This window comes from Raphanus sativus, chromosome 4 (genome assembly GCF_000801105.2).
Source record: "Raphanus sativus cultivar WK10039 chromosome 4, ASM80110v3, whole genome shotgun sequence".
Taxonomy (NCBI): Eukaryota; Viridiplantae; Streptophyta; class Magnoliopsida; order Brassicales; family Brassicaceae; genus Raphanus; species Raphanus sativus.
The window spans coordinates 32,813,170-32,834,762 of record NC_079514.1 but is presented as its reverse complement, the minus strand read 5'-3'; the positions used below and the strand labels follow the sequence as shown (position 1 = coordinate 32,834,762).

Here is a 21,593-nt window from a genome sequence, read left to right as displayed (position 1 = left end):
GTCTTTGCTTTCTCTTTGTGCACCAAACTCTCATTTCTCTCATATATCTTTGCTTTCTCTTTGTGCAACAAACTCTTGCAAGAAGCATATCTCATTGGTCACTTTGCAACAAACTCTGCTCTCCCTTGTCTTTGCCATTCTAGTAACTTTCTCAATTCTTTTTTTTTCTAACATAAATGTTCACTTTATAACGATAAGTATTAAAATTATAACTATATGTATTAAAGATATAAAAATTTTATAAAGATATAAAATTTTATAAAGATATAAAATTTCTATAATCAGATAAAAAGTTTAAAGATATAAAAGTTCTATAAAGATATAAAATTTCTATAATCATATAAAAATTCTAAAAAGATATAAAAGTTCTATAATCATATAAAAATTCTATAATCATATAAAAGTTCTATAATCATATAAAAATTCTAAAAAGATATAAAATTTCTTCGTTTTGGCATTTGTAGGAAGAAAAAGAGAAATAAAATTTCGGTGAATTGCTTCAACAATGTCTTCAAGTGAAGAAATCACTTACTCATCAAGTGATGAAGCAGATGAAGCTATAGAAGAAATGGTCGACGAAGTAGTTGATAACTACATTGACACAATGGTAAGTCAAAAAGCCAAGAGACGAGCTTATATCGAAAGAGAGCGGGAAAGAGGACACAATCAACTATGGAACGACTATTTCAACGAAAATTCAACATACCAACCAGAAATGTTTAGGCGGCGTTTTCGAATGAACAGGCCATTGTTCCTTCGCATTGTCGAACGCCTAAGCACTGAAGTTCCATACTTTCAGCAAAGAAGAAATGGTCATGGAAGGTACGGGCTATCTGCACTTCAAAAGTGTACGGCAGCTATACGTATGCTCGCATATGGTCAATCGGGAGATATGTATGACGAATATCTTCGACTTGGTGAAAGTACTGCACGATTATGTTTGGAAAATTTCACTGATGGGATAATACAATTGTTTGGCGAAGAGTTTCTAAGAAGACCTACAGCGGAGGACCTCGAACGATTACTCGATATAGGAGAGGTACGCGGGTTTCCAGGGATGATAGGCAGCATCGATTGTATGCATTGGGAGTGGAAAAACTGCCCAAGGGCTTGGAGAGGGCAGTACGCACGTGGTTCAGGGAAGCCGACAATTGTTTTAGAGGCTGTGGCATCACAAGATCTTTGGATATGGCACGCATTTTTTGGATTACCGGGCACCCTCAACGATATCAATGTTCTTGATCGATCACCAGTTTTCAAAGACATTGAAGAAGGCCGAGCACCGAAAGTTAATTTCAAGGTCAACAACCACACTTATCGTATGGCGTACTATCTTACTGACGGAATATATCCCAATTGGGCAGCATTTATCCAATCCATCTCACTTCCTCAAAGTCCAAAAGCATCACTATTTGCTGAACATCAAGAATCCACCAGAAAAGATGTTGAACGTGCTTTTGGAGTATTGCAATCGAGGTTTGCAATAGTTAGAAACCCAGCTCTACTATGGGACAAGAAAAAGATAGGAAAGATTATGAGAACTTGTGTCATATTGCACAATATGATAGTAGAGAACGAACGAAGCGGATACGGTCAAATTGATACATCTGAGTTCGAGACAGGAGAGTCAAGCAGAAGTTCCCAGGTGCAAGGCACAACAAGTTTTAATATCGGTAATATCACCCGTGTCATTCGCAATGAGGTTCGGGATTCACAAATACATGCTCGTTTAAAAGCTGATTTAGTTGAAAATATATGGCAAAAATTTGGTAATGTTGATGAATAATCTTTGTATGTTGGTCAATTGTCAATGTATTGAATAAAAACTTAAAAATAAAAAATTTATGTAATCAATAATCATTGTATTGTATTGAATAATAACTTTTTAAAAATTTACTATATATTTTATTTTATTTATGAATCATCAAAGTATTAAAAACCAAAAAAAAAAAAAAATTATTTTATTCCTAAGAATTCCTTTTTCGGGTTCACTAATGCAGATGGACAATAGATAGAGATTCATCACTGTTCACGGTCCCACCAAAAAAGTAATAAAAAAATCTTATGAACCCCATCAAGGGGTTCACTAACGCGGATGCCCTTAGATTTCCAAATTTTTGATTTTGGATCGAACACATGTACTTGCATCTTCTCGTCACGATCTTCGAATCTATCAAAACCCATCACATATATCTTACCATCGAATACTCCCACCGCTTCCCTCATGAGCACAACTTTCATGCTTGGTCCCTGGCTAAGCTTTCCAGATCGAGTATCAAGAATCCAAAGATCAGATGGATATTGCCAGTTATTCGAGAGGAAGTAGATATCTGATCCCACACAGACAGCTAAAGAACGGTCCATAAAAGGGTAATGTTGACAAGGGAACAGAACCAATCGATACTCGTTGGTACGTAGTTTTCTCAAGAGTAAGCCAACGGTGGGTCGACGCACCGATTTGGTTAATTTCGTCGAAACATACATAAAGGGAACTCTTGTGCAGGAGGGATCTCATGCGGTTGAGCTCAGGCGAAGTAACAAAGGTTCTTAGGGTTTTGCAGACTTGAGCGATGTTTAGGTTACAGTTTCTTGGGACACGGGCAAGACAGCTTAAAACGATATCTTCAGGCAATGACAAAAGATGGGTTTCTCTCTGCGGTGGTTGTTGTTCAGGGTTGGAGGCGCTACACATTGTGTATGTTAGATGAAACTTATGAAGAACCATAATTAGCCTAGTATGACCGCTTATATAGGCGTCAATAATACTCTTTTTCCCAAAATTTTATTCTCATATTACCCTCCATATATAAATTATTTAATTTGTGAAAGCCGGCTTTACATTCAATTACCAAATGCATTAAAATCTTTACTAAATCCTAAAAATTGTAGGATTAAATATTTTTAAAATATATAAAAAAATATTTGTTTTTTTCCCAAAAATGATGAAAAACTTTGCAGTAGAAAGTAGAAACAACACAGAAAGCTAGAGAAAAGGAAGAAAAAATTACAGTACAGGATAAATAAGCTGAAACAAGAAAAACAAAGGTCTATGATCAATTTTGTCTCGATGGTCTCTAAGGCCTTTTCTTCGTGTATATACGAGGATGAAATCAAAACCTTCGTAAACTCGAAACTTCTTTATTTTTATTACCCTCATTTTATTGGATTAGATACTTTCTAAAGAGACTGCCACCCCATGGAGACGGCCTGAGGGCATTAGGACCAGAAAGTGAGTTTAAACATGAAGAAGACATATAAACACAAACTGAAATCATAAGAACAACTCCAATGGGAGGTTTTAGCTCAAAAGTTCTGAAAGTACATATATGTATAGGTATATATTATATATGTAACTAGGTGATTTTCCCGTGCTCATGCACGGGTATAAGTATTTATATAGTAATACTATAATAATGAATTGTTATTTATTTTTAATTTTATATTAATTTATAATTGTATGCATAGTTTATATTAATAATATTATATTACTTTAATTAGACATTCGATTTTAGATATGTTATAAGTTGTCAATTTTGTTGTTTTTACAGTCGATTTAGTTATCATTTGGATATATTGATTTGCATTTATTTCTTTGAATTCAATTATAATATCTTTTATTCTAACTATATTAAATTTTGATTAATTTATTATTTGCATTTAGGTTACTCGGTTGGTTGGTTATCTTTTATATGCAAATATATTTTAGGTTGATTATATTTAAATTAAGATATATTGTGATTAGAATGAAATAAAAGATAAACTAAAGTGTCGAATTCCAAATTCAATAAATTAATATAACGATGATATTATCAAGTCTCATGCTTACATATATAAATTTTACAAAAAAACTAAATTGTAACAGTTGGTTAATATTTTATTTTCATTTGTTAATATATTTTGACTCATTCTATAATTTATATTTATAAAATTAATTATTACCATAAAATTATATATTATTATTGTAGTTTAATCTATGATATTAGATATAAGTTGGATTAGTCGAGTTACTCATGTTGTGAATATATTAAGTTGCATGTGTTATGTTAAATCTACTCGATTTTGTTATTTTTACTATTGATTTAGTTATCATTTGGGTATATATTAGAGTGCATAATGTGAGTGCGACACATAAGAAACTGACTTCTCAAATTATATTATAGATAGATATATATTTTGTATTGTTTAAAATTATGTTTTAAAATAAATAATATTTCTTTTTTAATATCAAGATTATCTTTCTGAAATTTATTTTTATGAAATCACATTATATACAAATATATATTTTCATCTAAGAAGCAATAGATATAAAGTAAGTATTTATGACTTCAAAATTATAATTTATGTTATTTAAAAATATTTTTAAAATAGAATACTACTATCTTGTGAAATTTCCTTTTTAATGAATCATATTATATATACATATATTTTCGTTTTTAAATTCGATTTTTAAAATTTATAAATTTTCCTTTTTAATATATATGTTATATGGAAAATTTCAAAAAGGAAACTTAAAACATAATAGGTAATAAATGTAATACTTTTAATTTATTAAGGGTATCAATGTAATCAACCATTGTGAGAGTTAACGTGAGCGCGACACATAGTAAACTGACTTCTCAAATAATATTATAGAGATATATAGATATATATATATGTATTTTACTATTTTTAGAACTCCCAAACTAGAAACTTTCCACTGGACCACCGGGAAGTTCTAATTAACTTAAGGCTCGGTTTGGCAAATCCAAATCCGAGGAAATAGCTCTGAAATTAAGAGACTAGAAGAGATGAACTGCATCTAACTCCTAGCCATGGTAAAAATACTGTGGTTCACTTCGAATCCAGCAGCATAACCCCTTGTTCTCTCTTCAACTATCCCATATTTCAAAGATTTTCTTATTTTAGCTACAGCAAGATCGATCTGACCGACCCGGCATGTGTAACGTAACAATTTAGCATTCCAACTTGAGATGTATTTAACCACCATTCTATCAAAACAACCTTTGGCATCATTGGATCACCAATTTTGCGTACATATTAAGGAATGAGTTCGACACGGAAACGTTACTAGGAGGGTGAGGCTTAATTAACGATGATACAAAGGACCTTTTTACTATTCATATTTCCTATGATAAATCATTTCTAGTTGGCATACCATTCAACTCCTCATCAAGATTATACTAATCATATGAGCTACGAATATCAGTCCCAACCAACTAAACAGTGCACACAGATGGACTGATAGGTAACGTTCAGGAGAAGTCTGTGTTTCAAACAATAGTTTGTGAGATACGGTCCATACGGAGGTTGTGAGAGAGGCATGCTAAATATTTTGGAAGCTTGTGTGACACGCGATGAATCTCTTTGATACACACGATCGATATGATGAACCTTGGGTTATCGTCGTGAGATCTTAGCTTAATCTTCTGTTTGTATATTCCGTCAGGTGCATAGGGAGATAGCAAGATCACAAGAAATTTAAAAATGCACATTAAATACACTTTTTGGCCTTTATTATTTTCTCTCTTTCCATGATAAATCGTTGTTTCTAGTTGGCATTCCACTGAACAAAAGAACACATATTGTTTATATGATCGTTCCGAAGCAATGCAAAAATCTACCGAAAGATAGGTCTGTGGCTACAATACCAGACCACTCGATTGTCCCAAGCATCTTCTCTCCAACTCTATGGAACGAGAACAGGAACATCTTAACACTCTTAGTATTATCGATTCGGCCATGCTTAATTAACTCAAAAACCGCTAGCTTCCCTTCGTATTCCCCCACTGCGTGCTCGGCTAAGCGACACACTTCCACGGCGTAACGACTGACCACTCTTCTCCAAACGTTGACATTGGTATCAAGCCATATTAACCCACTAGTGCGATAACAAGCATAGAGAACATTCTCCACCACACACACCCAATCCGTTGCTTCACGTAGAATATGCATTCTTCTACCTTCTCGATTATTAGATTCAACCAGTACTCTCTTACTTACCATACGAACCATTCGCTCTCCTTCACCTTTTCTTGGGTTGTATACACTGATTTGACCAGCTTCCACCCTGTAAATCTTTAGCTCCAGTGAAGCAGTAATAATATTTTTCTTATTACGATACCACGTAGATGGTGGCAGTTTCTCCTGCCCCTCAGATTTCCAAATTTTTTATTTTGGATCGAACACATGTACTTGGATCTTCTGGTAAACCTCGTCGAGTCTATCAAAACCCATCACGTATATCTTACCATCGATTACTCCCATGGTTTCATCCCTGAGCTCAACTTTCATGTTTGGTCCCTGGCTAAGCTTTCCAGATCGAGTATCAAGAATCCAAAAATTAGATGGATATTGGAAGTATTTCGAGAGTAAGTAGATATCTGATCCCACAGAGACGGCTAAATAATGGTCCATAAAAAGCTGACGTTGACAAGGGAACAGAACCAATCGATACTCGTTTGAAGTTTTCTCAAGAGTAAGACACCGGTTGGTCGACTTACCGAATTGGTTAATTTTGTCGAAACATACATAAAGGGAACTCTTGTGCAGGAGGGATCTCATGCGGTTGAGCTCAGGCGAAGTAACAAAGGTTCTTAGGGTTTTGGAGACTTGAGCGACGTTTAGGTTACAGTTTCTTGGGACACGGGCAAGACAGCTTAATATGATATCTTCAGGCAATGACAAAAGATGGTTTTTTTTCTGCGGTGGTGGTTGTTCAGGGTTGGAGGCGCTACACATCGTGTAATGTTGTTGAGATGAAACCTATGAAGAACCATAATTAACCTAGTATGACCACTTATTATATAGGCGTCAATAATACTTGTTCCCAAAATTTTATTCTCATATTACTCCATATATAAATTATTTAATTTGTGAAAGCCGGCTTTACATTTAATTTACCAAATGCATTAAAATCTTTATTAAATCCTTTAAATACTTTGAAATGTAATATTTATATCTTCAATTGAATTATTTTAAAATCAGTTAGATTCTTTGATCTCTAAAGTCTGATCATGAATTATTTTGAAAAAAAATAATAATTTGTTCCAAAAATGATGTGAAACTTTGTTGCAGAAACAACACAGAACAAAAGGACATTAGCTAGAGAAAAGGAAGAAAAATAACAGTAAGTGATAAATAAGCTGAAACAAGAAAAACAACGGTCTGTGCACAATTTTGTCTCGATGGTCTCTAGCTTTTTCTTCTTGTATATACGAGGATGAAATTAAAACCTTTGTAAACTCGAAACTTCTTTATTTTTCTTATTTTATTGGATTAGGTACTTTCTAGACCGCCATCCCATGGAGACGGCCTGAAGACATTAGAACATAAAGTGAGTTTAAACATGAAGAAGACATACAAACACGAAGACACACAAGTCTTTAATCATAATCAGTCGATTTGACCAGGGTGTCCTGAGCTGTAAGGTGGCCTTGGTCTCCTTCTTACCAGTCTTGTTACCATCGCCACAAATCCTGTCTCTTGAACCTATTTCATCAACATAAATATAGCTTTTACCACACATATCAATGACTTCCAACGTCAAATACAATAGGGGTTTAATTCCTATATTTTTAAATTCACTTTCTTATATTTATTAAACCCCCTCTTTTGTACGCTTACGTACTTAATTTGTATGTTAAGCTTACTAAACACTTTATGCTCTAGATTGGCTTCTAATCTCACTTGATGTTCTTATATATATATAAATTGAGTGGTATGATCCATAAGATAAAAATGAGCTGTGCAGATCGAGAACATAGAGAGCTTACGAATTCAGTTCCATAGTCTTCTTCTGATGATGGTGATGATGATGATGAGGATGGTGATATTGATGATGACTCAAGACCAAGACATTTCAATATGGCTTGAACAGTTTTGTGAAAGGCAGAACATGGAGAGTTGAGAAAAGCTTCTTTTTCTTCATCTTCTCTTCTACTTCTTCTCTCTTTTTCTCCATTAACTTCCATTTCTGTTCTCTATTTTCTCTACTTAATTCTTCTTCTGCTCAATGCATTAAGTGTTGTGTCTCATATGACCTTACCTGCTTCTCTGTGTTCTTACACACACATGCACTGTTTTGCATTTAATACCTCTTTTTTTCTTTTTTTTTTCTATTCATAGTATTATATATTTCATTAAATTTAATTATAAAAAAACTAGGGTGACAATTCAACTAACCCCCATAAGCAATTCAACGGAGGGAAATTGATAATTTTACCACCTGCAAAAGAACAGCAAATACAACGTAGTAAAAAAAATTGAAGAAATGTTTATCAAGATTTAGTTGAGATATTTTTCAATGAAAATGTTTCTTTATTCAAAATTTTTGTTACAAACTGACTCGTTTGGCTTATAAATTGAAATAGGACTAAAACAAATAAACAACAAAATAAAATGAAGCCAATACCTTAAAGGAAGTCAAATTCAAACGAACATGAAGTAGAAAACTGGAATATATTTTTCAATGAAAATGTTTCTTTATTCAAAATTTTTGTTACAAACGGACTCGTTTGGCTTATAAATTGAAATAGGACTAAAACAAATAAACAACAAAATAAAATGAAGCCAATACCTTAAAGGAAGTCAAATTCAAACGAACATGAAGTAGAAAACTGGAGTATATCTAGTATTAGCAGTATTGAACCCAGTGTTGAGCCCACGACATCAGCTTCAGCTAGGCCCATTGATGAAATGCAGAAAGCCCAAGAACGTGTGACGACAAAGCTGTTATCTGAGTCGTCATCACAGGCTGTCAACACTCAGCCAAAGCGTACGTCTGCAACGGCCTCAAGGCCAGCTCACTGCATCACGACAAGGAACAGATTTGAGACTCTCCAATCATGTGTAGGAGTGTATTAGGGCATCACCTTTACCTTTGTGTATATATAGTCTCTTCATTGTAATATCAAAACCAAGTTGAAAGCGTTAAGTATTGTCTCTGTTTACCTTTCTTCTTCATCAAGGCTTCTGTGATTCACATGCTATCACAACGGTTCCGACATCATTTATCTTTTGTTGTATGTTGATGACATGGTGATTACTGGGAACAATAATGCTCTGTTAGCGTCTCTGTTGGATCAACTCAGCAAGAAATTTCGCATGAAGGACATGGGTGCAGTGCATTATTTCCTTGGCATACAGGTTCATCACTACTCTGATGGTTTGTTTCTCAATCAAGCCAAATATGCTACTGATCTTTTGGTTAATGCCGGTATGAAAGATTGTGCTCCTATGCCTACCCCTCTCCCTTTGAAACTTGACAAAGTTCCTGGTCAAACTGAGCTCTTTTCGGATCCTACCTACTTCAGGATTATTGCATGCAAGCTGCAGTATCTTACTTTGACTCGACCTGACCTGCAATTCTCTGTGAACTACATCTGCCAGCGAATGCATGCTCCAAGTGTCTCTGATTTTTCTCTGTTGAAGCGTATCGTTCACTATGTTAAAGGAACTGTAAACATGGGGATCACTATCAAAGCTAACACACACTCTACTCTTGTGTGTTACAGCGATAGTTATTGGGCTGGATGCAAAGACACTCAACGATCCACAGGCGGTTTCTGCACTCTCCTCAGCTCAAATGTAATCTCATGGTCAGCTAAGAGACATGAAACGGTCTCTAAGTCATCAACTGAGGCAGAGTATCGAACCATGTCTCTTGCTGCCTCTGAGATTGTCTGGTTGCAGAACTTATTACGAGTGATGGATCTGCAACAACAACGAACTCCTCTTCTGCTCTGTGACAATCTCTCAGCCGTGTGCCTCACTGCAAACCCCATGTTTCATAAACGAACGAAGCATTTCGATGTAGACTACCATTATGTGCGGGAGAGAGTAGCACTAAAGGCCTTGGAAGTCAAGCACATTCCAGCCTCACTGCAGTTAGCTGATGTCTTCACAAAATCACTCGGTCAAGAAGCCTTTTACAGTCTGAGAAGCAAACTTGGTGTCTCTGATCCCCCGCCACCAAGTTTGAGGGGGTGTATTAGCAGTATTGAGCCCAGTGTTGAGCCCACGACATCAGCTTCAGCTAGGCCCATTGATGAAATGCAGAAAGTCCAAGAACGTGTGACGACAAAGCTGTTATCTGAGTCGTCATCACAGGCCGTCAACACTCAGCCAAAGCGTACGTCTGCAACGGCCTCAAGGCCAGCTCACTGCATCACGACAAGGAACAGATTTGAGACTCTCCAATCATGTGTAGGAGTGTATTAGGGCATCACCTTTACCTTTGTGTATATATAGTCTCTTCGTTATAATATCAAAACCAAGTTGAAAGCGTTAAGTATTGTCTCTGTTTACCTTTCTTCTTCATCAAGGCTTCTGTGATTCACATCTAGTGCATTCTTAAGATAACAATTAAAAAAGATTTTATATTCATCTTTGAAAAAAAAGATCTTATATTCATATGTAGTTGTGTAAGTTATGGAGCTTTTTTCCTTACTGCTCATAATTGTTGCTTATCTATCTTATTAAAACAGAAACATTACAACTTCTTCTAGGTAGATTTTAAAGGTGGACCTCTTATATTTAAATTAAACATCATCCCTTATTTAAAATACATACCATATACGGTTTCCATATATTATTACATATGGATTTAATACGTACCATTATTACATGTCGATTTATATACTAAGAATCTATCTTATTAAAACATAAACATTACGAGGGGTGTATTCAATTTAACATTGGATGTGATTTAATTTTTAATGGAGTTTTAGATGATTTTGATAAGTTACAGAGATTTAGGTGATTTTTGTTAAACTACTCTAGAAAATCACTTAAAACCATGGGATTTGAGTTTTAATTTTTCTAACTAATAAACTCCACCCAAACACCCTAAAATCACCTCAAAACTTTAAAACTCCACAACTTAAATTTTTTTCAATAACAGTGGATTTCAGAGTACTTTACGAAATGTCAAGTTCAATAACAGTGGATTTTAAATGAGTTTTTAAAATTCATGTTTGAATAACAGTGGATTTGACATTTTAATACAAATCACCTAAAATTCTCGGTTGAATACACCCCCTACAACTTCTTCTAGGTGGATTTTAGAGGTGGACCTCTTATATTTAAATTAAACACCATCCCTTATTTATAATACATACCATATACGGTTTCCATATATTATTACATATGGATTTAATACGTACCATTATTACATGTCGATTTATATACTAAGAATATAATACGTACCATTGCTCTGAAACTAAATCTTACAATTATATTGCAATTATACATAATTCACATGTTTGTCCATATTGCAATTATATATAATATATATATATATAATATATAGATACCATTCCTATGAAATACGTACCATTCATCTTTTTGTCCATATTGAAATTATATATAATATATATATAGTAAGAATACTAAGATACATATAAATCATCACATACATAGAAATTAGATACTAATATATCAGATCAACTCAAATGTGCAACCATAATCCCTGCCATGATCATATACAAATTAGACATAGTATTTATAATAAAACCATCATGCTCACACTCATTCAGCTTCTTAAGATTGGTTCACATTGCAATTATATATAATGCATCTGTTTGTTTATATTGCAATTATATATAATTCATCTTAAGATTGGTCCATATTGTTCCTTTAAAAAATTGAATCTCTCAATTCTAAAATATACACTAAATAATCTTTTATAGCAAAACTATTTCTCCAAGTTGATTTAACATGCCTACAATATCAGATTTAATAATATCGCAAGTTTTAAAAATCAGTTATAGAAAATATTCTTCTCCAAGTTTATTCTATCAAACCTAAAATCTAGGAAACAATAAAATCGATGTTCTTAGTATTTACTATGGTGAATGTAATTGATTATCGGATATTCATTTCCTTTAAAAATACAGTCAATATTCTTTTATAGAAAAACCCTTCTCCAAGTTGTTTAAATAATCAGTTATGGAAAATCCCCTTCTCCAAGTATATTTTATCCAAACGAAAATCTAGGAGTCGATCAAATTGTGATATTTTTATTTATTATGGTTGATTTAATTGAATGTGAAATATTCTTTTTCACTTCACAAAAATTTGTCTATATATACTCGACTTCTTATTCACCATACGACATTCACAAAAACTCCCAAATAAACACAATGTCGAAACCTAGCACTTTAGTTATGATAGATGGTGTGAAACCTTTAAGAAACAATTGGAAAATTCGAGTTAAAGTTCTTCATTGTTGGAAACAAAACACCGGTTTTGGAGACGACACATTTGAGTGCATCCTCTCAGATGAATCTGTACTTGCATTTGTTTCAGCTTTTATAAGTTTTTTCTATTCTATTGGTTTATAAATCTGTTTCTTTTTCTGTTTTATATGGTGTAAAGATTGCAGCAGCGTGCCAAAGGAATCACATTAGTACACATTATTTATTTAAACACATTTAAACACATTTTTATTTCTCAAAATTTAAAATTAATACACATAGCAATCATGTATAACATTTAGTACGAATAAAGATAAAAAAAATTAACACCCGCTCGAGCGGGTCACGATCTAGTGTATCTTTATTTTTGGTCGTCCTCTTTACCTCTTTGGACCAATGTTCCTTATGCAATAGAGAGTCCATTCTTTTTTTTTTTTTTTTTTTTGCTAAATAGAGAGTCCATTCTTACGAAAACACAAATAAATGTTCGCATTTATTATTTTCTCAGTCTTTTATATTGTCTTCTTTTGTTACAGCCTAAAAATAACTTTTATTTGTTATACCAATATGCTATTGTAATATATTGAATCATTCATCGACTTCTTGTTATTGTTTTTATTTATTTTCAGTTTCTTAATTCAGTTAACCGTGGTTGGGTTAAACTGTGGTAACAAACTTGCAAGATCCAGTATACACCAAGTTGGACTTAGACGATTTACAGCAGATTACACTTGAACAGTTGAACATTGACCTATACAAACAACTACGGCTTGATGTATCTCTCACTATTATTGGTAACTGTCGGTTGATTTGTTTTCACATCAATTGAAATTAACAGCTTCTTAAAATAGAGCATAGAGCTGGCTGATCACACTTCAAAAATAAAAAAACAACTATATATAAACTATTACAAATGTGAACACAAATATTTAACCATTCCAATTTCTAAGAAAAATAGTATGTCAAAAAAAACTCAAAGGTGTGGTGGAAAGGAAAAGCCAAAGAAAACAAATGTGAATTAGTTGGTTAAATCTTTTTTTTTCTCGAATAGAAAGACAAAACTATTCAACAAAAACGCTGTCGTATCTTAGTGGACGTCTCCGTCGTAAATGGCCATGGGGGAGCCAAAGCCAAGGGTAAGCGGTGCTTCTTCCTCCACCGACTCATATTCAACCCCTTCAGCGTCTCCCACACCAACTCCAGCTCCACGTCAGCCCGTCACGTTACTCGAACCATCTCACCAACACAAGAAAAAAGGCAAGAAAGTCTTCCGTGTCTTCCGCTCCGTGTTTCGTTCTTTCCCGATCATCACCCCGGCGGCTTGCAAAATCCCGGTCCTCCCGGGCGGTAGCTTACCCGACCAGCACCGAAGCGGGTCAAGCGGGTCAAGAGTCTCGGGGACCTTGTTTGGATACCGTAAAGGCCGCGTAAGCCTCTCAATTCAAGAAAACTCTAAATGTTTACCGTCTCTCGTCGTCGAGCTAGCAATGCAGACAATGGTGCTACAAAAGGAGCTGAGCGGAGGAATGGTTAGGATCGCTTTAGAGACGGAGAAACGAGCTGACAAAGAGAAGGTTAAGATAATGGACGAGCCGCTATGGACAATGTATTGTAACGGTAAGAAAACAGGGTACGGTGTGAAACGTGACGCGACGGAGGAAGATCTTAACGTGATGGAGTTGTTGAGACCGGTTTCGATGGGTGCTGGTGTTTTGCCGGGGAACTCGGAGGCTGAAGGACCTGACTCGGAGATGGCTTACATGAGGGCTTACTTTGAGCGTGTCGTTGGGTCTAAAGATTCAGAGACATTTTATATGTTGAGTCCCGAAGGGAACAATGGACCAGAGCTTAGTATCTTCTTCGTAAGAGTTTGATTTGATGTAATGGTCGGAGACATTGTTGTGGAACGTTCTTGATTGTATATGGACGGACGGTGGCCGGGACGGAGATAGATCTCGGTTTGTGGATTCAAACGTGATTATATATGATCGTTGCATGATATGTGTGCATATGGGACGTATTCTTTAGGAATGTGATGTATTATTTAGGATGATTTATAAGAAAATATTTCAGGTTAATTACATGCACATTTATTCAGATTTTCTTTGCTTTTATAAAATTGATGAGTGTTTTATATTTTTCTTATCAATTATATTATTACAAATTACTAGGACCATTACATAGACAATATGACATATCTCTTGGTGTAAAAGGATTAATGCATGAATCATTTGATCAAACCACTGAAACAAAAAAGCTTCCACCAATATCATTGAGAAACCACAAAACCGTAAAAGAACAACAACAAAAAGAGTGATAATAAAGAATGAAAATATATATGCTTACATAATATAAGCAAAGTTGATAAAATGAGTTTGCTATAATCAAACAAACTTGATTCTCCTTTGTCTACAATGTAATCATCACACACATTAATACAATTTCACATGTATACTCATGAGTAAGATAATATATCAATGTATGCATAAAAATCAAAATAATTTTCATATGATCTATGAAACAATTAACAAGAAATAAACACCATATATACAAGCTTAATGAAAATCCTAATCATCAATACTATCACTGAATAATGTATTATATATAACTACACATACATTAGTTGTATAATTTCAAAATAACGTGACTATTGTTATGATTATATACATATATTCAGCACACACTTAATTTAAAATATTTTCCTATTTTTTTGTAAACTAAAGCATGAGAATGGAAATAACATATAAATTTTGTGCATTTATTGCTTAAAATAGTGTTTTAAACAAATGAAACTAATGTTAAAATCTACATAAAGAACAAACATTAGATATTTGTCATGAAATTTATGTATATCAATCAAACTCATTTTTAAACATCATCAGTAGCAAACACCTCTGGTTTACGGTTACAGTTTTGATTCGGGATGTATTACTAAAGTGAACCTTTTTCTCGGTGTATATTGATATTTCATATTTGTTGAGTTTATAAACTTTCAAGAATTTAATTTCAAAATATATATGATTCTTTCTACTTTCGAATGTGATTCACTTTGGTAAACAAGTTTTAATAGTCTGTTTTTTTCTGCATTGAATTATAAAAGACACATGAAACAACATACCATGTTCAACTAGAATAAACTATATCAAATCTTAAGAATTGTAAATTGTATACCATTTTTAGCAAGCCTAATTGATATTGAGTCTTATTTCATTATAAACTAACAATACACCATGTAAACCAATACCAATTATATTTTTTCTAGACTACATGTCTTGCTAGCTAGTTTAAACGACACACATTTTGTCCTTAAACCCTACTACCACATATTTCCTTCTGTCAACATCAACAATATAAGTAAGATTCATTACAAGAAGCAGAAAACATTGTTATCTCAGTACAAGAAGAGATAAAACATTGATATAATGATGTTCTTATTCTGCAGTAAATTTTCACTTTACTCTATATGTAAGCAAATATATTACTGCTTTTCAACTCAACATTTTATATGCCTCTTACATTTACAATGTATTGTATATTGCTATTTTAGAGTTTATAATTTTGTTAAGAACAAGCTATCTAAATCTACTATTAGTAATATAATTAACTAGTAGTCATAAATCAAATAGGGGCAGCTCACAAGACAGAGTAGACATTACTCATTTTGATTGGTTTTGATTGATTAAACATGATTCTGATGATTTTTTTAGACTTGCCTAATGCATACTGTTGCTAACATATATCTGTAGCTATTTTGTGCATGTACATTCTAATTTATAAGATTTGGAAATGCATTTTATGCTATGATAGTTTAGGTCGGATCAAATATTACAATAGTCACTTTATTTTGAAATTACACAACTAATGTATGTGTAGTTAGGTATGTATATTCGGGTCAAAACAACATGGTTAGGTATGTATATTCGGATTCATGGAAGTACATGTAAATTTTTGGTTCTTTCTTGAATCGATTATATCGTTTTCAGATTGGTTTGAATTTTAATTACAAAACCGTTTAATACCTAATTTTGTTGGTTATAGTTTAGTTTGAATATTTAGTATTATAATACCAATATATAAATTCAGTATTTTACCCAATAAAGCGAAACTACTCTGAATACTTGAACTTAATTTTTGAAAAATTATCTAAAATCTTGAAAAATAATTATGTATAAAATTTTGAGTTATTTGGGTATTACATCAAGTTTCAAGAAAAATACATATCTAAACCGAAATTCATAGGCCCAAATAAAAAATATCCAATAAGATAATTTTTTTTTTTCGGATTGGTTTCAAATTGTATTTCCGAGTCCGAATAAAATACCTAAACCGATACATATCAAACTTAGTGCTTGTAGTAGAAGATCATGCGGAAATTTTAAAACAACATAATTTTTTATGTTTCAGTAATTATGTTGTAATTGCTAATTAGTACTTTTTCTGTTTCTAAATATGGATATTTAAAGTTTTATACATCAATTAAGAAATTACTAATTGCTATTCAATTTATTTTGCTTAAATTAAAACAACAATGTATAATTATAAGTAATTTAACCAATAAAAGTTATATTGCATAGTACAATGGTCACAAACATCAGAATACATTAGTTTATACATTAATTTGGAAACATGACTTCAACTGAAAAATAAAAATCTTAATACATCATTGAAAATAAAACAGATAAAGTATGGCTCATGTTTACTTATTGTGGGAAGTAGTAAGATGACTTCTATGGCTTCGTACTATTATTAAAATGGAAGTGAATGGTTCTTAGTGTTGTTTTCGGTATAGAGATAATTCATCATTTCAACTTCGGTTATGGTCGTAAATGAAAGTCTTTACAGTATTCTATTCTGGTGTTTGAGCTCAGGAAGAAAGCAATCTCGAACTATAGCTTGGCAGGGCTGTGTTTCTACGCTCCGCTGACTCTTGGTTAGGAGCCTTTGTTTTCTTGCTTTTTATTGTGAAGTTTTCATATAGTTACTAATGATACTTTCTATTATTCACTCTGTTTTTTTCAATTCTATTTTACAGAGTTGGTTCCTTGTAAGATTTGTCCGTGTGTGGAGTACATCATTCACCATTCCGTAACTCTTTATTTTGATATAGAAATCCAGTATTATAAAGAAAAATCATTGAAAATAAATTTTATGTTGACCTTTTAAGCATTATGCGGTTAAACGAACTGGAATTGCCTACTCTGAACATGGACGTAAAGGTTCGAACAAAGTTATAGGTGCCCAATGTGGCAATGTAGATAACATACTGGTCAGATTAGGTAAGAGGCGGAAACAAACTTTTGCATCTTATATATAATTTGTTTTCTTTACATCAATATACATTAATTTAGTGTCCTCGGAGGAATTGGATTGATCAAAAGAAACAATTAGAGATTGTTCACTGTATGTGAAGAATATGTGAAGAATACAGAGCTGCGCCAAGTCTAGGAAGCTGTTTCAATGGTCTTGATACATTCAAGAACAGATGCATTGTTGGACATTGCAGCCATTAGAGCTTCATGGATGGTCTTGTTGTTCTTTAGAAGAGAAGCAGAGTAAAGAACCTGCATAACCAAAACTGAAGATTCACGACTACTCTAAAAAGAAAACACGTACGAAAGATAAAGCCTGTTAATTTAAAAGGAACTTACAGCCCATCTAGTTAGATTTTGCTGCTGTTCATTGCTGATTTTAGGTTGGCTCCTGTTGATGAACCTCTGCAAGAAATTAAAACAAAATAAAACTAATAAAACTCAGTGTTTGTGAATATGTGAGTGGTGAGGTAAGAAGAACTTAAGAGGACCTGAAGAGAGAAAAGATCCGCAGATTGGCCGATCACTTTGTCATACTTCAGACCCTCGGCGGCAAGTCCAGCCATTGCAACAGCAGCCAACCTGATAAGCCAATGGGTTGAGATTTTTCTTCTTCTTTCTCTTTTTAAAGAAACTCTTACCTGTCAAGCTCCTTAGAGTCAAGCTGACCGCTGTATATTAGTTTAGCAAGCCTCTCGTCGATGAGATTAACGTGTTCTTTACCAATATCTAACGAGTAGCCGAGGATTGGAAGTCCAATTAAGTAAGCCACTGGAAGTTGCAAAAGTTTAAACACAATCAGAAACATTGCACCAACCAAAAGATATAAACAACTATTACAAACGAACCTAAGAAGTGGGCTGCTTCATGTGCGGCAAGACGTTCTTGATAATCAGGGAAGAATGTCGAAAACCCGGAAATAGCAGCTTGAAGAAGCCTAAGAGCAGAAAGAATAACTTAGAGAACATAATGTTGTAACAAGAATGCAGTGGTTTAGCTAATTTCTTTTACCCCGGTGAAACGCTTCCCACGCCCAAAACTACCAAGGATATGCTCCCGACTAAGTAAGGCACAAAGAATCCCCAGTCCTGTCCAATGTTAAACACTTGTTTCATTAGGTCTAAAAGTCGGTGCCACAAGAACGAAAGCGTCTTCTATCTATATCATGTCTTGTATTGAGAAAAAGAGTTTTACCCCGGGAAGTTGGCCGGCAATTACAGCTAAGACGCTCGTTGTTCCGACAACAGTTACAAGAAACGCAGCCTGCATTACACGAACTCAATCAGAAGAACCTCCATTAACACCTTACAAGAGAAAAAAGATTGAACTTACATCGTTCCTGACACTAGGGATGGCAAGATTCTCTGCATTCTTGATTCCGAGATTTGTCAGCTCCCGAAGAGACGTCTGGTACCAAAAAAAACAAAGACGCATGAGTTCTTCAACTCCAACTTCATTGAATATAAAGGGTAAGAGAGATCGGATATACACCGTACGACGCGACATGTAAGGCTGAGAACTCCATTTCTTAGCCCAACCTTCTTCACTCAATTGGTCCAGAGCTTCCTTCACGCCACTACTATCTTTCTGCGTCATTTTATAAACCACACTACCAAGTTACGAGGATAGTTCACCTTAGTTATAGAATTAATGGAAAAGGAGAGACCTTGTTAATGGCGGACTCGAGGGTACTCAAATCAAACCCAGGGGAAGCCGCCGAAGAAGAAGAAGACGAAACTGCTGCCTGAGTCGGAGGGTTTTGTGGACGACGTAACTGGAAGCTATAGTGACGGCGAAACGAAGTAATGCCCGAGGAAGAAACAGCTAATGCAACCATTGTTTTCTCGGAGTTTGACGAACCAAGAATCATACAATACTTCTTCTTCTTCTTCTTCTTCTCGGACAGGAAGGTGAGGAAGAGAGCGCGTGGCGTCTTTCAGACCACCGATCATGCTTTCCGCCACGTCAGTGCTTTAAGATAACGGCAGTATCTCCGGTTTAATTCTAGTTTTCATTTTTCAACCGGTTTGATTAAAATAATCAAATCGAACCGGAAATATTTCAAAGCACTGTAGTGTGGCATTTCACCTGGAGCCGAGATCCAAAATCCCTAACCGACTATCGAAAATTGAAAACTGAAATCAAACCGAAATTCGTAAATACTACATGATTTTTATATTTTGGTATTTGAAATATTGGAGTCAAACTGAAACCAAATAATAATCTAAATATATAAAATAATAAGATTAATTAATTTAAATATAAATAATTAATAGTATAAATTAAAAAGTACAGTTTTCTTTAAAATATCTTAAAATATTTGCGAAGAAAAAAGCAAAATATCTATATCTAAATATATTTGTCTAAAACAATTTATTTTTTTTATTTACAGAAAATTCAAAAATATATGATATTTTACTAAATTACTTGATACTTTACCTAAATTATTTTTAAAAAAAGATCTGAATCGGAACTAAAATGAACCTATAATGAGAATTCTTAATTAATTATCTAATCCAAACCGAACCAAAAAATATTTAACTGAAACTGAACCAATATTTTCACGGCTAATTTGACTCAAAAGCTTTCCTACATAGAATAACCGAACCGAACATATACCGGTAACGTTCAGGCCTAAGTTCTCTCTCTCTTTAAAAATCGAGAGTCAGTGATCAAACAAGATATCCTCCCATGGCTGCGACAACGAGTTCCAGCGACGACCCACCCGAACCGAAAACGCCGACGCAACTGATTCCATCGCTACCAGACGACGTCGCCCTAAACTGTCTAGCACGCGTCTCCAGATGCCACCATCCAAACCTCTCACTCGTCTCCAAGACGTTCCGCTCCCTCCCCAAATCCCCTCTCCTCTACGCCGCCAGATCCCTCGCCAACTCCACCGAGAACATCCTCTACGTCGCCATCCGCATACCCCCCGAAACAGGCCCCCGCTGGTTCACTCTCCTCCGCACGAAGAAGAACTCTCATCTCCTCGTCCCCATCCCTTCTTGTCCTTCCCCCTCCCTCGTCGGATCCGCCTACGCCGTCGTGGGATCCGAGATCTACGTCATCGGCGGATCCGTTAAAGACGTGGCGTCCTCGAGCGTGTGGGTTCTCGATTGCAGGTTTCACACGTGGCGACGAGTCTGTAACATGAGGGTAGGTCGCGAGTTTGCAGCGGCTGGTGTGATTGACGGGAAGATCTACGTGATTGGAGGGTGTGTGGTTGATAATTGGGCCCGTTCGATTAACTGGGCCGAGGTGTTTGATGTGAAGAGTCAGACTTGGGCCGCGGTGGCGAGTTCTGGACTGGAGGTGCGTGAGAAGTGGATGCACGCGAGCGCGGTTCTGGAAGGGAGAGTCTACGCGATGGCCGATAGAAACGGCGTCGTTTACGAGCCCGAGGGAGGGGAGTGGGGTGTGCCTGAGAAGAGGCTTGATTTGGGGTGGAGAGGGAGGGCTTGCGTGATTGAGGATGTTCTGTACTGTTATGATTACTTGGGGAAGATTAGAGGGTATGATCCGAAGGGGAGGGTTTGGAGAGAGGTGAGAGGCGTTGAGTCGCTTCCGAAGTTTCTTTGCGGTGCTACGATGGCGAATCGAGGCGGGAAGCTTGCGGTTTTGTGGGAAGGGAAGGCGGGGAGTGGCGGTTGTAGGAGGATGGAGATTTGGTGTGCTGAGATTGAGGTTGAGAGGCGTGGTGGAGGAGGAGGAGGAGGGGAGATTTGGGGGAAGGTAGAGTGGTGTGATACTGTGTTTACGGTTCCTAATGATTCTGCCATTGTGAATTGCTTAGCAGCTACTGTTTGATTGATGATACATACATACATGTTTACTCTCTCTCTCTCTCTCTCTCTCTGGAGCATCACCGTACATGTCTGTTTCTGATTGGTTCTGCTGTGTGTCTGTGAGTAGCTATCATTGTGATTTTGAGTGCTTTGTCTGAAATGGTGAATTGACAATGAGTGTAGCTTGGCCTGAGACCCTGAGCCAAGTATAATACAGCTGGCAAGTGTAATGAAAGTTTATGTACTCGTCTCATTTCGTATGTTTCTAATAAGACGGTTAGATTGGCTCGTTAACTTGTCTT

General features: G+C 35.1%; 6 protein-coding genes across 6 annotated transcripts; 3 read left to right on the top strand and 3 right to left on the bottom strand.

The window, feature by feature from the left end:
* Positions 1 to 655: 655 nt before the first annotated feature.
* LOC130511306 (uncharacterized) lies at positions 656 to 1,786 on the top strand. The gene has a single exon (XM_057008227.1). It carries the CDS (start codon positions 716 to 718, stop codon positions 1,784 to 1,786), a length of 1,071 nt encoding a protein of 356 aa, XP_056864207.1. The 5' UTR covers positions 656 to 715.
* Positions 1,787 to 5,491: 3,705 nt separating this feature from the next.
* On the bottom strand, positions 5,492 to 6,756 carry LOC108850760 (F-box/kelch-repeat protein At2g22050). The gene is given in 1 exon segment (XM_057007532.1): positions 5,492 to 6,756. A coding segment is annotated over 1 exon segment (1,152 nt). The 5' UTR covers positions 6,739 to 6,756; the 3' UTR covers positions 5,492 to 5,586.
* Positions 6,757 to 7,157: 401 nt separating this feature from the next.
* LOC108853133 (elicitor peptide 6) lies at positions 7,158 to 8,038 on the bottom strand. The gene is made up of 2 exons (XM_018626588.2): positions 7,773 to 8,038; positions 7,158 to 7,488 (listed from the first exon to the last, which is right to left on the bottom strand). The coding sequence occupies exons 1-2, from the start codon at positions 7,968 to 7,970 to the stop codon at positions 7,393 to 7,395; spliced, it is 294 nt and encodes a 97-aa protein (XP_018482090.1). The 5' UTR covers positions 7,971 to 8,038; the 3' UTR covers positions 7,158 to 7,392.
* Positions 8,039 to 13,183: 5,145 nt separating this feature from the next.
* LOC108853503 (protein MIZU-KUSSEI 1) lies at positions 13,184 to 14,240 on the top strand. The gene has a single exon (XM_018626919.2). The coding sequence runs from the start codon at positions 13,304 to 13,306 to the stop codon at positions 14,066 to 14,068; it is 765 nt and encodes a 254-aa protein (XP_018482421.1). The 5' UTR covers positions 13,184 to 13,303; the 3' UTR covers positions 14,069 to 14,240.
* A 3,240-nt stretch (positions 14,241 to 17,480) lies between these two features.
* On the bottom strand, positions 17,481 to 19,603 carry LOC108855225 (uncharacterized). The gene is made up of 10 exons (XM_018628989.2): positions 19,170 to 19,603; positions 18,995 to 19,090; positions 18,836 to 18,910; positions 18,698 to 18,766; positions 18,515 to 18,591; positions 18,352 to 18,440; positions 18,145 to 18,274; positions 17,995 to 18,085; positions 17,843 to 17,908; positions 17,481 to 17,755 (listed from the first exon to the last, which is right to left on the bottom strand). Exons 1-10 carry the CDS (start codon positions 19,371 to 19,373, stop codon positions 17,636 to 17,638), a joined length of 1,017 nt encoding a protein of 338 aa, XP_018484491.1. The 5' UTR covers positions 19,374 to 19,603; the 3' UTR covers positions 17,481 to 17,635.
* A 520-nt stretch (positions 19,604 to 20,123) lies between these two features.
* Positions 20,124 to 21,585, top strand: LOC108855224 (F-box/kelch-repeat protein SKIP6). The gene has a single exon (XM_018628988.2). The coding sequence runs from the start codon at positions 20,195 to 20,197 to the stop codon at positions 21,311 to 21,313; it is 1,119 nt and encodes a 372-aa protein (XP_018484490.1). The 5' UTR covers positions 20,124 to 20,194; the 3' UTR covers positions 21,314 to 21,585.
* The last annotated feature ends 8 nt before the right edge of the window (positions 21,586 to 21,593 follow it).

Excerpts from the sequence above, each read along its gene's own strand:
- LOC108853503 (XM_018626919.2), top strand. The coding sequence starts at position 13,304 with ATGGCCATGGGGGAGCCAAAGCCAAGGGTAAGCGGTGCTTCTTCCTCC.
- LOC130511306 (XM_057008227.1), top strand. The coding sequence starts at position 716 with ATGTTTAGGCGGCGTTTTCGAATGAACAGGCCATTGTTCCTTCGCATT.
- LOC108855225 (XM_018628989.2), bottom strand. The coding sequence starts at position 19,373 with ATGATTCTTGGTTCGTCAAACTCCGAGAAAACAATGGTTGCATTAGCT. Across the intron at positions 18,086-18,144 it reads GACTCTAAGGAGCTTGACAG|GTTGGCTGCTGTTGCAATGG; the intron begins GTAAGAGTTTCT and ends TTGGCTTATCAG. Across the intron at positions 17,909-17,994 it reads CGGATCTTTTCTCTCTTCAG|AGGTTCATCAACAGGAGCCA; the intron begins GTCCTCTTAAGT and ends AATTTCTTGCAG.
- LOC108855224 (XM_018628988.2), top strand. The coding sequence starts at position 20,195 with ATGGCTGCGACAACGAGTTCCAGCGACGACCCACCCGAACCGAAAACG.
- LOC108853133 (XM_018626588.2), bottom strand. The coding sequence starts at position 7,970 with ATGGAAGTTAATGGAGAAAAAGAGAGAAGAAGTAGAAGAGAAGATGAA. Across the intron at positions 7,489-7,772 it reads AAGACTATGGAACTGAATTC|GTTCAAGAGACAGGATTTGT; the intron begins GTAAGCTCTCTA and ends TTGATGAAATAG.